This window comes from Lissotriton vulgaris, unplaced genomic scaffold (assembly GCF_964263255.1).
Source record: "Lissotriton vulgaris unplaced genomic scaffold, aLisVul1.2 SCAFFOLD_1297, whole genome shotgun sequence".
Classification (NCBI taxonomy): Eukaryota; Metazoa; Chordata; class Amphibia; order Caudata; family Salamandridae; genus Lissotriton; species Lissotriton vulgaris.
This window is the reverse complement of record NW_028244989.1, coordinates 96,323-112,524: the sequence shown is the minus strand read 5'-3', so window position 1 is coordinate 112,524 and position 16,202 is coordinate 96,323. Positions and strand designations below refer to the sequence as shown.

The window sequence follows — 16,202 nt, the reverse complement described above, 5'->3', positions numbered from 1 at the left end:
AATAGAAATGTATAATATAAGATACACATCATCTAACTAAAACAGCATCTACATCATAATACAATACAATGCTCCTGCAAGCCATGTGGCACTATAGCCCTATACATTCAGACAATCTACACTTACATCTCTCATGCAGATTATTAACTCCTATTACATTACAGGCATCCAGCCTTGTCCAGGTGAATACAAAGAACATAGTGCATCCTATTAGGTAATATAGTCAGTATTTTCACCTCTTAGGAACAGATGTTCAATATAGAACTATTTTATATATATTCTTTTATATATTTATAAGATCCTTTGAGTGTATCTCCAATGTACACATTTTACATCTGTTAGGGAAGTATATTAAAACTTTTTTTGGTTTACCTCACTCGAAACAACAAAGGCCCTCCAGAGTATTCCAATGCTTAATCCAACACTCCTTGTTGTGTAAGCCGCACTGAGTAGAACCATCTAAAAAGATTTATTTATTTAACATATCAGTGCTAACATCATATTAATTTGATAATGAGCTCATGACATGCTATACATAAAGCTCCACTTATTAAATTTTCTTTGGTCACAAATTACGTTTTCTTTGGTTTCATCGGGGGACGAAGCAACGATAATGAAGCGTTTATGATTCTATAAATTAGAAAGAGGGGAAAGATCATGTACCCTATTACTTTAGTTTCTCCTATATCTAACAATCTATAAGATTAGTGTAATAACAAACAGAGAGTCCCATGCTTATACCGCTAATTGTAGCTACAATCTATTTATAGCTATTATTGCTCAACCAACAACCCTGATGTGCAGAATGCTGGCAAAAATAACTGCTTCATTCTACATACTGTGCGGCAATCTCTCCGACCTGCAACCTCATATTAAAGTCGCTAATGAATATATATATATACACATGTGGCCCTTAATTAGCCACTATACTGAGCATGATGACACGCTAATACACAAATGGGCTGTAATGAGAAAACTGTTTCATAATAGAAATAAGGCGTCACTAAATCTTATACAGCTATCTCTAAGAGTTTTCGGGTACGTAGCAACAAGAGGATTGTTTTACCTAAAAATACAAATAGCAGTTATAATGGGGCCCCCTCAACATTTGAAGTACGGCCAGGGAACAGAGGGGAAGAAATAGGACACAACAATAAGAAGGTTGTTCCCTCAATGGCCACAATTTTTCAATACTGGTATACATCCCATTCTTGGTATATCAAAAGTGACAGATTCACGACAAACTTTTTTTATTTTCTTCAAAAAATATATGAAGCTTTTTATTTTCTATTAAGCATTGCTTTCATGTTTTTGTATGTTTTCATAGTATTTAAATTCATAAGAAACATTTAGTCACAATTATAACATTTTATAAATAATTTCATGGTTCATACAGTGAAATTTTTTTTTTGACATGACAATAACTATGTACACAAAAAAAACGATTTATACGAATTCATGTACCCCTGATATCACACAATCAATCACAACATACTAACACATTCATACCCCCATTACATTCACATCCACAACATCTGAAAAAGGAAGCTGAAAAATTGTGGCCATTGAGGGAACACCCTTCTTATTGTTGTTACCTAAAAATACAGCCAGTGTACGACGTGTTTGAAGTAACGTAACAATCCTGGCTCTTGTATCCAAGTATGTTCGGGATGAGGAATACGCACTCCCGTTGAACGTTAGACCGCCCGCAGTCTGTAGAAGTAAAATATATACACGTGAGTCAGAGTTTGAACGCAAGTACCTACGATTATTTAGCATGTTCCTAGGCTACAACACATACCTCTTTATAAATATAGCGTAGCGGCGTATGATGGTGTTCGTGCCTTGATAAAAAAGTGCATCATGGGAGTCGAGGAATCACCGTGTTTTAAACACCAGTAAACGCGCGAAAAATGACGTGCGTAACCCCTAGAATAATTGCTTCCGGTATTTTAGGGTTTGAAATAGATGGCGGACAGGTATATTAGCAGTTTAGTAAGAATATAAATCATGTTATTGGGCATTATAGGTCGCCAATAATATCAAGAGATCCTACAACATCTGTAATGCACCTAGTATATTTAAAGCGGCAAGTCGTAATCCGACAAATTGTCTCCTATAAATATAAAAACTGAGATATATTTTATGTATTTTAATAATAGACGAAGCCTACGATCAGACATTAATTAGTATATTCATATTACATGTGTTTAAAGTGAACCGCCATAAGCATTCTTTCACAACACTACATTCCAAGATGGCGGTCGGTGATTACTCATACTCGCCAAAGGAAGCGGTTGCTAATTAACCTCAGAAATCGATTTCTATCATTAAAAGCTATTGGGCTATATTAATAGTAGTCGAAATGCCCAAAAGGATATTATTGTACAGCTCCTCCATATCGAAAATGCATCCTTTATGTCACATTAATCATCTCAATATAAATGTAAACAATTGCTGATATTCTACTACAATGTATTTGCAAAGGAAACATATAAAAATGTTTATCCTATCAAAGGAAACATATGAAAACACTATTTACAATGGCTTGTCGTATTCCCTTGTCTTTCTTAGGCAAACATATGATGACATTTATGGCAAAATCAATACCCGCCAAAAACAAGCTTTGGTAAATTGAGCTCAATTGGCTTTACCTGTGATGGTTTCTTTTCTTTTTCACTGAAGCTAATGGCATAAGTACATTCTATGCAGCAGTTTCATTGCAAGATTCCCTCCAAAATTGTGTCACCCTCCGCTGCCAACCTCCAGTATAGCACAAGCAATACTAGTGAAAACTTATGACGTGGGCCGTGCACCAGTTTCCTGGGACCTGTGGACTTATTTTTTGGCATAATACATATAATTGTGATTTGCAAACATAGGCAAAGATCTTGAAAAAGACTGTGTGCAGGTAGAGCTCCTGTCATGCTCCACGGCTACCGATTGCTTCAGTGGAAGGCAAAGGCGTTCTGGCTGCTGGCAGTGTGAGCTGATGTTTCAGCTTGCAGAAGCAATGAACTGCAGCACTCTACTTCGATCCTTCAGTAGCGACAACCGAGTAAAAGGTGCACTGAGCACTTTGGAAGGTTGCAGTTTCGATGCCTCATATGCAGCAAGACGGCCTAGAGAGAGTTTAACAGGAGTCGAAGCTTAAAATAGCACAGCTCAACTGATGCGGTAGCAGGAATGTGAGACACTTCAGTAGTATTAATCAAACAGTGAGAAGCAGACACTAAAGGGGTCTGAAGGTTTTTGGCCTTCCCGGTGGTAAACATAAGCAGGACTGTTTGTTTAGATGTTCCAAAAGGGAAACAAGGGCACGCGCCTCGCACTGAAAGTGAAAAAAAGGCGTGCAGGCTGCAGTAGTAGGGACGGGAGAGAGAGGCGGAAGAGTGCACCCACGAGTGGTGTGCGCACGCACACTAGCAGTCTACTCATTTTTAAGCACTGCACTCGTGCTTGTGGCACGCCCCTGCGCGCTCCTGCAAGGTGGATGCCGCCACGAGCACAAGTGTGTGCTTGAAAATGAGCAGAGCGACGGCTAAAGGTCCCCTATGCAGCGCATGAGCGCTGCGTAGGCAAGACTTAAAAACAGGGACATTTAAAAGTGGAACTCTTCCTGGGCTGTGCTTTTCATGGCTACAGCCTTATTGTGAGCTGCAGTGTTAGTTACCATTTCTGGGCTGAGCCGATCGTCACTATCAGTGTTCGTGTACCCTACACATGAAATATTAGTTTGACCTTATGTGTGTGACGTGTAATGTCAGTTAATTGTTTCATTGCATCAATCAATTAATCAAATACCATTTATAAAGTGCCTGGTACGCCAATGGTATGTCCCTGTGCTAGAATATGACCAAAGAAAAGTGACGAGGCAGAATAGTTACAGCACAAAGTGTTTCATGTGGTTTTAATTGCGGCTATTTTTAAAACTTACTCATTGTTTAAATTATTATTGCACTGCGGTGATTACGATCGCCTACTGTCTTGCCTTGTTCTGGGCTCCCTCTGCTGTGTCCCCGGTCCGCCACAGCTTGTGCCGGTTGAGCGGAGGGACAGGAAGCTGCAGAGCACCAGGCAACGTCAGCATAGCGGCCCTGCCCTTTTTGCATACTTATTCCCACCCCCACCCCCAGCGCAGATGCACGCAGCAGCGCGCCGGCGGTGCGCCAAAGGCAAGCCCGTCTGCGCCCGTCCACACCAGGACGCCACCTGCCGCCCGGACTCCTGGCTTTACCATGGCTGTTTACGGTGAGGGGATTATTATTGTTGCAGATATGATTCGTTATTCCAGGCAAGAACTCATGTCTCTCAATCCAAAAATTGCGGCCACCACTCACTATCCTCAACCCCTGCCTTGCACACCCACGAACAACCCCTATATTACTGCTGCCACCCTAGTGTCCATGTCCACCCCTGCGATTCCCATACCTGCCGTGAAATCTGCAGACCTTAAATCTCTCTCTGCCCTTTACATAAATACCAGGTCTATCCCTTGAGTTATGGAGTCTACTAGACAATGAACAACCACATATATGTTTCCTTACAGAAACGTGGCTTCACAGCCAAACATCACCAGATATTGCCATTGCTTTCCCACAGGAATACTGTTAGACCTGGCATCTTTGGCGTGATTACCCCTATCTTTTTGCCTCTGCCTCCTGTATTTTTGATGCTGTGCTGGATTTCGTTTTTACTGGTTTAGATGCTTTGGACACTCTGCCACTGCTGATCAGTGCCAGAGTGTAAGTGCTCCCTATGTAAATTGTTATTCTGATTGGATATACATGTTTGGCATATTTGCATCACCAGGAAGTCCCTAGTAAAGTGCACTGGGTGTGCCAGGGCTGGTGAGGGCAAATGCTACTAGTGGGCCTGCAGCACTGATTGTGCCACCCACAGGAGTAGCTCTAAAATGGTGTCTCAGGCCTGCCACTGCAGTGCCTATGGGCAGTTTAGAAACTGCCGTGTCCACCTGGCCAGTGTCCCCATTGACCAGGCCTAACCCTTCCCTTTTTGTGCACATCAGTCACCCCTATGGAAGGCCCAAGGTACCCCCCTGGGCAGGGTGCAGTGCATGTGAAAGGTAGAGCATGTACTAGTGCAGGTGACATGCTCTGGTAGTGAATTACAGCCATTTTCGTTTTTCACTATTGTAAGGCTATCTTGCTCCATAGGTTAACATGGGGGATGCTGGCTACAGTGGTTAACAGCATTTCTTCCCATAGGAACAAGATAGGACATAAGTATTTAGTATCCCTGAACTCAGAATTTAATAACACATCTTTTAGGAAAGGTGGTTTTTAAATCCTGTGTTTGAGAACAGCACTTTTAGAAAGTTGCTGTTCTCTTGTCTGACCCTTCTGTGTGCCTGGGCCTGTTTGTGTATTGACTGTCTGGTTTGTGAGTGACAGGGGCAGGGGAATTCCCCCAGAGGCTGGATGAGTCAGCACTAGGCTGAATGAATGCAATTGCAACCTGAGTGGTGGGAGGAGTTAGCACCTGGGCCTGAAAGGGCTGTGCCTGCCTGCCACAAAGCTGGCTCCACCTCCTGCTGGGCGGCTGAGGACCCTGCCCCTCACTCTGAAAGGAAAGATGCAGCCAGCACAACAAAGTGCTCAGGATCCACCCAGAACTGGTTCAGACCGGGCTCAGGGCCCACATGCACAGAGAGAACAAAGACTTTAGGGGTATAAGTACAGGACCCCTGACAACAGAAAATCAGATCATCCTGGAATCAAGAAGGAACCTCTGCCAAGGAGAAAGCTGAAACTGAAGAAGGAAGACTGTCCTGCTGTTGCTCTGCTGGACTGACCTGCTGTTGCTTTGCTGCCAAGGAGAGGGGAAGGACTTTGCTGTGAGCTGTGTCCCCTGTCTTGAAGGAATCTCCAAGGGCCTGAGAAGAGCTGGCTCCCTGTTTTGAAGTCCCAGGAACAAAAGGACTTCACCCCCAGTTTCCCTGAACTCTGCTGAGAGAGTTCTGTCCTTCCTAGAGTGCTTGATCCAGTTGTGGGGCCTCTGGAAGTTGTACCTGAGGTGGGAAGCTTGAAACTAAGCCTGAGAGACTTTTGCAATTGAAAAGTGTCGCATCGCTCGCTTGCGGAGCACATCCCCGATAGTGTGAGAAGTTTCCCACCGCTACGAAGGTCGAGATCGTCGCAGCGCCTGACGCCGCTGCCAGAGCCGTCGCATCCTTCGTTTGCGGGACGCACCAGACCGGTGCCGGAGAATCGAACACCGCTGCGAGTGTCGTCGCAGAGCCTGTCGTCGCTGGGTGAGATCGCCACACCGCTTGCTTGCTGACCGCATCACGTCGCTGCGAGCATCGTCGCAGAACCATCGCATCGAGGAGCTGCGAGAGAGAGGATCACCGCTGGACCGCGCATCGTCGCCCCGGAGATCGTCGCAGCCCCTACGAGATCGTCGCATCGTGCCTTTGCAAGAACAGACTTCCTACGGAACCTACGCACCGGAATCCATACAAGTGGCCTTCCTTCCCATACAGACCGGATTCGTCGCAACACGCCCGCTGCTGCAGCGGGGCTGTCGCATCGCCTCCCCAGGGTCTCAGGAGCAACGCATCGCTTGTTTTCCACCGCACCAGCTTCTGCTTTTGGAACTTTGTTGCAACTAAAAGGTACTGTGAGTAAACGTGACGCAACTGTGAACTTTTCACGCATCTGTGGATTATTTTACCGCAACTTGAAGAACTTTGATTATAACCTTAAGAACTCTTTTGAAACCATATCCTTGAACTGTGTATGTTGGATTTTTGTCGTTTTGGTCTTGTGTAGTTTAGAATAAATATCTTTATTTTCCTAAACTGTTTTGGAATCAGTTTGTGGTGTTTTCACTGTGTTACTGTGAGTGTTGGTACAAATACTTTACGCATTGCCTCTGGTTAGCCTAGACTGCTCAGGACAAGCTACCTAGAGGGTGAGCAGGGGTTATCTCAGAGGGTTATCTCCTTGCCCTGACTAGAAGCAAGGGTCCCTATTTGGACAATGGTATCTACCTCTGGCAACTAGAGACCCCCAGTTCTAACAAATACCATGTTATTAGACAAGATAGAGAGGGGAAGAGAGGAGGTGCAGTTGCAGTGGCATCCAAGGCCGCGATTGGTATCTCCCTGCTCCAATCCTTTTCAAACTCCCTGTTTGAAATTCTTATAGTCAACATTACACATCTCAAAACGACGATGGGAAGAGCTGTTCTGGTCTATAGACGCCCGGGCAAAAAATCCAAATTTGTTAATGCTCTTCTGGACACTATTGCCTCACATGTGATAGCCACTGATTACTTCATTTTAATAGGAGATTTTAACTATCACATGGAACTTATTCACAACACTGACTCCTGTCATCTAAGGACCACTTTGGAAACCTTGGCATTAACGCAAAGGGTTCTAGGACCCACCCATCAGGCAGGGCACACTCTTGAATTAATTTTTACTAATATGCCCAGTTTCACCTGCGAACCCCCTCTGCCTATGACCTGGACGGACCACTTTCTCTGGTCCTAATAAGCCTAGGATTTCGAAGTGTTCAGGTTCCAGGCTCATACGGCCCTGACATAAACTGACACTGGAGGCTTTTGAGACCCACTTTAATCCTCTTACTGATACAACCAACAACATTGACCTAATGGCCAACCAGCTGGAAGAATGTGTTAAGATTGCACTGGACAAGGTCATTCCCGAAACAAGAGTTAAAGTAAAATCTATTGCCTCCCCATGGTTTACGGAGGAATTGAAAATAGAGAAAACTGCTAGTAGATCAGCAGAAAGGTTGTGGAGGAAAACAAAAATGATGGAACATCGTAAAAATTATAAACAGATCCATTCAATCTATTTGAAAAACATAAGGGAAGCTAAATCCAGCTATCTCACCCAAAGAATCAACAAAGCATCCCACTCCTCTAAAGAACTATTCAAAATATTAAATGAGTTCACTGCACCTCAGGTGGAACAATCATCTTTCATCCCCACCATGGAGTGGGTAAACGCATTAGCTGTGCATTTTAATAATAAAATCAAGTCTATCTACTCCACGTTGGCAACCTCCGGACCCAACATCACCCAAGTTGGTGAGGTCTCTTCCTGTAACTCTCTGATCCCATACCATACTGAGTGTCCTTCGCTTATGGAGTTTGAGCCTACCACGGCTGCGGAAGTGTTAGTTGCTCTTGGGAAAGTGAAATCGGGTTCACCCACAGACTCACTGACCCCCCGAAAGTGCAATGAAATATTCCCATTCTTGGCCTGCTCTCTATCTAACATCTTTAACACCTCATTTGAGCTTGCATCTATGCCCAGCAGCTGGAAGGTGGCTCATGTAAAACCCATCCTCAAAAAGCCCACCAGTGACCCTACCATTGTCTCTAACTATAGGCCTATATTGTTACTGCCCTATTTTGGAAAGGTACAGGAACACCTAGTTAATAAACGCATCTCTTCCATTACGTCAAAGTATCTGGAACTCTTCCATTACGTCAGGTATCTTCCCTGACGTCTGGAAGCATGCCACGCTCCTCCCCCTAAAGAAAAAACCTAATGGGGACCCAGATGATCTGACGAACCTCCGCCCAATATCCCTTCTAGCCGCACCGGGAAAAATGCTGGAAAAAGTGATACAACGCCAATTGAGTAAATTTGTGGAAACCAGCAACATTCTCCATGAAACTCAATCTGGCTTTCGGCCCGGTTTCAGTACTGAAACAGCGCTCCTAGAGGTAGCCGAGTCAGTGAGGTGGTCGATGGATGCAGGAAGTTCAGCTATGCTGGTACTCCTGGATCTATCGGCCGCCTTCGACACGGTGGATCACGCCAGATTACTCAGCCGGCTGGCAGAGATAGGCATTCAAGACCACGCGCTGAGGTGGATTAACTCCTATCTATCTCAGAGAACGCAGAAGGTGGCACTCGGGACGATCTCTTCCACACCTAAAACCCTCAACTGTGGAGTCCCGCAGGGCTCGGCCCTCAGCCCTCTCTTATTCAATATCTACCTGGCCCCCCTTTTTACGCTTATTGCCAACTGGGGTGTTAAGGCAATTTCATATGCCGACGACACCCAGTTGGTATTTCCTTACTCTGTAATGACACAGGAATCCTTCGCAAATTTTAAAGGCTGTCTCCAGGACATTGCACACTGGATGAATACCAACAAACTAAAACTAAACGCCAATAAAACCGAAGTCATCTTCTTCGGTAAAGGCCCTGTCCCCGCCCCAGAGCTATGGTGGCCGGTGGAAATGGGCCCCTCACCCGTGCCCAGTCATTCGGCAAAAAACCTTGGAGTGAGATGGGATGATAAGATGTCTTTCTCTTCCCATATCCAACAAGTGGCCGGCTGCTGCCTAAGTAAATTAAGAAACCTCCGAAAATTTCTCAAACTTCTACCCGAGAGCTGCAGGAAAATGGTAGTCCATGCAACTGTCACCTCACGGCTGGACTACGCCAATGGTCTTTACCTGGGCCTCCCAAAATTCTTAACCCATAAACTGCAGGTAGTTCAAAATGCGGCTGCGAGGCTGCTACTGCGAATTCCTTTCAAACAGTCAGTCTCTCCGCATCTTCGAACCCTGCACTGGCTCCCTGTGGCCAACCGGATAAAATTCAAAGCCCTGACACTCGCGTTTAGATCTTTGCATGGCTCTTGCCCACTTTACCTAAAAAAACGCCTTCCAAGGTATGCCCAAAACCGTGTATTACGGTCAAATGACCGTATCCTGCTGGCTGTCCCACGAGCAAAAAAGGCACGCCTTGGTGGTCGTACCTTTTCAGCAAATGTTTCTGCTCTGTGGAACTCCCTACCCCAAGCAATCCAGCAGGCTCCATCTGAACCTTGCTTTAAGAAGTTGCTAAAGACTTGGCTCTTCTCCCAGCCTCGCTAGGTCTCCCACTTTTGCCCCTGGACCTCTGTGGTACGTTTTAGCGCCGGGACACCTCCTCGTGAGGTAGCTGTTCGCGCTCTATAAAACACAGTATTATTATTATCTCCAGTTTTGTAGAATCCCATTCACTTTTAGACCCCTCGCATTCAGGCTTCCGTGCTGCCCATAGCACAGAAACGGCAGTAACGGAAGTGGTGGATAACATTCGTCTCACCCTGGACAGAGGTGATTCTGCATTTTTAATCTTGTTAGATCTCTCAGCAGCCTTTGACACCATCTCTCACAGCATTCTTTATCAACGGCTGTGGGAGATTGGTGTCAGAGGCAAGGCTTTGGCCTGGTTCAAGAGTTATCTTGGGGACCGGCATACTTACATTAAGGTCAACTCCTTGGAATCCAGTAGGACGCCTCTCTCTGTCGGGGTACCTCAAGGGTCCATTCTGAGCCCCATGTTATTCAACATTTATTTGACCCATTTAGCCAGAATTATAAAATCTTATGGTTTTACCACAGTATCCTATGCGGATGATACTCAGGTGCTTATCACCTGTAGTTTAGATGTTCTTGACACCCGCACTAGATTTAAGAGGTGTATGATTCAGATTAGCGAATGGATGACTGGAAATAAACTCCAACTTAACTATAGTAAGACAGAAATTATGCTATTTGGCAAGGCAAAGACACTGTGGTCGCATGATTGGTGGCCTTCAGAACTAGGACCATGCCCTAAGCCCAAAGAAGTGGTTCGTGACCTGGGAATAATGATCGAATGTGCCCTTTCTATGAATGCTCAGGTCACCCAAGTATCAGGCTCCTGTTATGGCATACTGCAAAAACTGCGGAAGATTTTCAGATGGCTACCCATTGAGTCCAGAAAACCTCTGGTTCAAGGACTGGTCGGCAGCCATCTGGATTATGGCAACGCAATGTATACTTCCATCAATGAGGGCTTGTTGACTAAGCTTCAAACCCTCCAAAACGCCGCCGCACGCCTGGTGCTAGGCATGCCCCCTAGGTCCCACTCCTTGCCCTGTCTTAGACAATAGCACTGGCTCCCAGTGCGACAAAGAAGACAGTTTAAGATCCTTAGTCTTATACATAAACTTCTTCATGGAATAGGACCCTCCTACCTTGCTGAGAAATTGGTCTGGTACAAACCTTCCAGAACCTTAAGATCTAGCACCAAGTCCCTCCTGGCACAGCCAAGGGTCAGAACATCGAGAATTGGATGTAGAGCTTTTTTCTACATAGCCCTCCACTTTGGAACAAGTTACCTGCACATCTACTGTCTCTATCCAATCATCAGGCTTTTCGTAGGGGCTTAAAAATCTGGCTCTTTCTAAAGTAATTCATCACCTACCCCGCCATACACTTGGTTGTGGTTTGTTGCTAAGCGCCTTGAGACTCTGGTGAACTGTGCGCTATACAAGAAACTATGACTATGACTATGACAAAGAAGCCAGGAACTAGAACCTAAATATCCACGTTCTTAATTGTTTGTGAAAGTTTTGTTCTACTGAAAATGCTTTCACTGGAACAGGTGAAATGACATCTTGTGCCTACAAGAGACCTGGGCCCCCAAATCATGAATTCTTCACAACTTCTACGAATTACATTCCACAGCTATAAAAAGCAACATCTTCGGGAGAGCGTCTGGTGGGCTGTCAATTTACATAAACCAAGCATGCAGACTAGAGACTACTCTTACTTCTACCAACATCCCAGACATGCAAGCAGTCCTAGTTAGTGGACTGAAAATTAACAATAACCCAATTCTTCTCTTGGTAATCAACTGCTATGTAAACCCTGCCTCCCAGCAAAAAAACATGTTCTAAAAACACTGACAACAAAAATGGACCAGCTCGTAAACAAATATGTTTCACACCTCCCTGTTATTGCTGGTGACTTGAACACTCAGTAGTTAGGGAAGTCGAAAGTGCATATTCTACCGCACATCGATGGTGCCTCACTGCAGCAGCTTTTTCTAAATTATAATCTGGTCTCTGCTCACACCATCAAAATAGCCACGGATCCTCTCTTGCTCCCACTCCCCACCTTCAGGGATAAGTCCACAATAGACTACATTTTCGTCTCAGACCATATAGTACCATACTTTAACAACTTTGAAGTGGACAACAAGGATGAGAGCGATCACAGGCCACTGAGGATAACCCTGCAGCTAAACTGTAAATCTGCAACACAACTGGAAACACTAGGTTTCAACTGGCGAAGAACGCTACAAAGTCCTGAGGAGAATAAAAAGGACTCTCTATCTTGGCCCCAAACTCCTGGAGTGGGTAACTCACAAAGAATCAAATTCCATAGTCATGCGTCCAGTCTCGCCTCAGGTGCACTGGGAAGTTCTCTTATTAGAATTAAGATCAGCCCTAGGGATACAAATTGGAGGCACCCAAGTGCTGGATACCCACTCTCTGAGACCTCTGCAAAGTATTAAATCAAGAGACCTAATTGATACAAAACACAGTCTTTCAAGGGCCTTGAAGGCAAGAAGGAAAGACATCAAAACCCCCCAAACTCAGGAAATAACAGCTCTCCACGCAGCGCACAGGAAGAAAGTCTGGGAAATACGCTCCATGAAAATCGAGGCAGAATGGGTGAACATTTTTGCCTTCCTCAAAGAAAGGGGACACATCCAACTTTGGAGATATATTAAGCAATTCACCTACACCTGCCAGATAAAAGAAAATGGAGTGTCCGCCTTGGAGTGGGTTAAACATGCAACTCAGCTGTACTCAACGCAACAGTATATCACTCAAACTTACTCCCATCAATAATCTACAATAAAAGATAAAGTCATTAAAACTTCCAATATCACAGTGGAAGAGGTAACTACCCTGATAAAAAATATGAGGTCAGATGACGCTCCAGGACCCAATGGAGTTCCCGCATCTGTGTTTAAAGCCTCGCAGGAATTCTGGGCAGAACAGTTAACAACACTTTTTAAGAACACCTTCGCCACCTCTCCTGTTCCACCATCGTGGAAAGGCTCAATACTTTCCCCAATTTACAAAAAAGGGGACAGTACAAAACCCGAAAATTTCCGGCTTATTGCTTTACTAGATGTTGAAGCTAAAGCATACGCCAGAATACCTTTGAAAGAACCGGAAGCCTGGGTAACAGATAATAACGTTCCTCCCCTTTTTCAAACAGCATTTAGTGCCCAAAGCTCTACAACGGATAATATCTTAGTACTGGGCCACCTGTCTAACCGCGCTACCCAGAAATCCCAGTTACCACTTTTCTGCTGCTTTGTGAACTATAGTGCAGCTTTTGATAGGGTTGATCGTGGGAAGCTGTGGGAAAAACTACATTCTTGTGTAATTCCCGAACAGCTGCTAAAGGGATATATCAAGGGACCTGGGTCCGCATTTAAATCAGTCAAACATTAGTGACCGCTAAGGTACCAACTAATAACGGCTTAAAACAAGGGTGCGTACTTGCCACTATACTGTTTAATCTGTACACAGCTGAGCTGACCCTGGGAAAGCGTTGGAGGGGGCAAGTCTACTGCCCCCTAAACTGGGGAATACGCAGCTTCAAATGCTCCAGTATGCAGACGACATCGTAATTATGAACCACACGAGAACTGACTTACAGAAGGCCCTAAAAGCTTTTCACGGATATAACCAACAGGACAAACTCCTGGTGAACCAGGAGAAGACTAGGATACTTATATTCAGGAAGTACCCTTGTAAGGAGAACACACATTGGTGACTTGGGGCCCTGCAAATTAAAACAAGTATGAGCTACAACTATTTGGTCTTTTGGCATCTGAGAAGGAAAGCGGCTAGCATAATTTTTTCTTTAAAAAGCCTTAACCAGTGACTTCACAGTCCAACTGCTGAACCCATTTTGAAAGTTCTTAAGGCAAAACTAGTGCCCTCTCTTAATTATGACCATTTAGTTTTCCCCAGTGCCTTCAATAAGTTCCTCGCGAACCATCACATTTTGGCTTACAAAAAGGTCCTAGCTCCCCCTAGACAGGCTAGGAGAGCAAGAGTAAGGCTGGAGCTGGGTCTCACCAGTCCGGACATCACTTGCTCAGGTGATTTAATAAAATACTATATCAGGACTATGGGAGCACCAGAATTGTCATTAAAAAGACAAATTAAAACGCTCTTCGAAGAGGAGGGTTCCCCATGGCAGGTACACTTGTCAGCAGGCACTAGATTATAGGACATTAACGTCCAAAATCTGCACAATCCTGACATCCCACTAACAGCATGGAGGAAAATAGTGAATACTCATGCCAAGCGAATATCTTTTAAAAGGGACTTGGAAAGCCTGCACTATCAATTCAATCTTTCCTCGCTGGACTCCTCATACACCATGGGAAAACTGCAGCCCTACCTGGAGAAAGCTCTTGCAGTCCTGGCTCGGGGAAGAATCACCTAAATGAGACTTCTTGCTTTGCCCATCACGGATTTTAAACCAAATTGGGCCCGGCAGAACAATTCAGTGGCTTGTCGACTCTGCAATTATCACTGTGAATCCAGGCTCCATCTGTTGTGCTGTTGCCCAAAGTTAGTCAGTGAGCGGCAGTGCTTGGTTCTCCCCAGCTGTAGGTTGCTTGGCCTACAAAGTTGCAGGGAAGTTTCCGACTTTTGCTTCTCTGCTAAAATACCTCAAATATGGCCCAACTGGGGAAATTCACAGACACAATCCCTTCTCACTCCAAATAACTGACTAATATCCACCACTCAAAATTACTTTCATATTTCACCATACTAATTCACCACTAATCCTTTATGGGTTTCCGGAGTAGCGTGTTTCAACACCCCATCAAGGGTAACAAGCGCTATATAAATACAAACCTTTTTTCCTCTTCTATCTTTCTGCTATCCTTTCGAATACAAATAACTGACTAATCTATCCACCACTTAAAATTTACTTGCATGTTTCACTATACGAATTCAACAGTAATCCTTTATGTTCTCGGAGTAGCCGAAAAAAGCGCTTCAACGCCTTGGCAGGGGTAGTAACCGCAATACAAACGCAATTACAATGCAATACAATATGTAAGGCTTCTGCTTTTCTGTTTTTACTGGATTTTACAGATAAATACAGACAGAAAACAATGTGTTTTCTGTCTGCATTTATTTTTAAAAGTGGATAAAACCGGAAATTGGGCTACTTTTAAGGGATTCTCAGTGCTTTTATGAATTGTAGGCTGACAGCTGAGCAGATAGACAACATTGGGAATTAAAAACATGATGACATTTCCTTAAATAATGGCATATGTCAACATACATTTGTGATATAGTGCTAATATTTACCAGTTGGTGTATTGTTATGTTCTATTTGGCAGCTTAAATAGCTAAAACACGACAGACATCATAATATGGCTGTGCATCTATCAGTTAAATAAATATGGAAATGTAGAATTTTACATCTTCATTTATCCACACACCACAAAATAAATATGGAGAAATACCAGTAAGATGGCCAAAAAATAAATAAGGATAAAAACAGACCGAAATGTTAAAAATATAAATGCCATTTAACCTAATCATAGGCTTGATACAGCTGCTCTGTTTCGGTGCAAATGTATGATCTCTGTGCCTGGTTTTGTCCCACCCCTTTGACCCCAAAATAGCTGTAAAAAATGGAAATATTGGTTTCTTGCCAAAGAGGCAGGCTCGAAGTCGGTTGAATTACTCCTGGTTCAATTGTCAACATATACAGGCACTCCTCAAGCTAGCTCTGTTGACTCTTCTTGTGAGGTTGCAGGGTATCTAAAATATCAGAGTGTGCAATGAAGTCTCAAAGTGATTAACGTCTCCTGAATTGTAAGGTGCTTTTGTTGCCTTCTGTATCTCCACAAGAGATAACACCTTACAAATAAAGCAGCTCCCAAAACTTTCCATTCTCAATGACTTTGTGTGGGCCAAAGATAGTGTAGGAGTAAATTCTTCCATATCACTTTGGCAGCATTAATGCATTTTCACCATTGATGGTATAGACATGAATATTGCTAGTGAAGTGAGTGGTCACCACTAGTACTTATGATTTCTTTTTCTGTCATTGAGGAGAGGCAAGAGGTTGATTGTCAGGTTTTCAGGTTCAACCAGTGAAGTCCCATCCAAGCCTTATATACGAAGGAAATGCGAGACAGAACATGCAAGGTAAGCAAAACTTTCAACTCTCATTTATGCATCTGATGTCTGCTGCTGCTTTAATTACTCCAGCAGGACCATAGCTCGAACTTCCACTTGTATAATGTTTCTCACTGCATACTTGTACCATTGTCATCAATGCTTGATTCTAATAAAAATAACTAATGAAAT

At 44.0% G+C, this 16,202-nt stretch overlaps 1 protein-coding gene across 1 annotated transcript in view; it reads left to right on the top strand.

Moving 5' to 3' along the window:
- Positions 1–15,948: 15,948 nt before the first annotated feature.
- The window catches only part of LOC147666678 (leucine-rich repeat-containing protein 72-like), a gene marked incomplete at its 3' end in the record, with an annotated part of 73,810 nt that continues 73,556 nt past the window's right edge, over positions 15,949–16,202 (top strand). The window contains exon 1 of the mRNA XM_086948975.1: positions 15,949–16,040. Within this exon, the coding sequence (XP_086805101.1) occupies positions 16,020–16,040 (21 nt within the window). The remainder of the gene's footprint in view (positions 16,041–16,202) is intronic.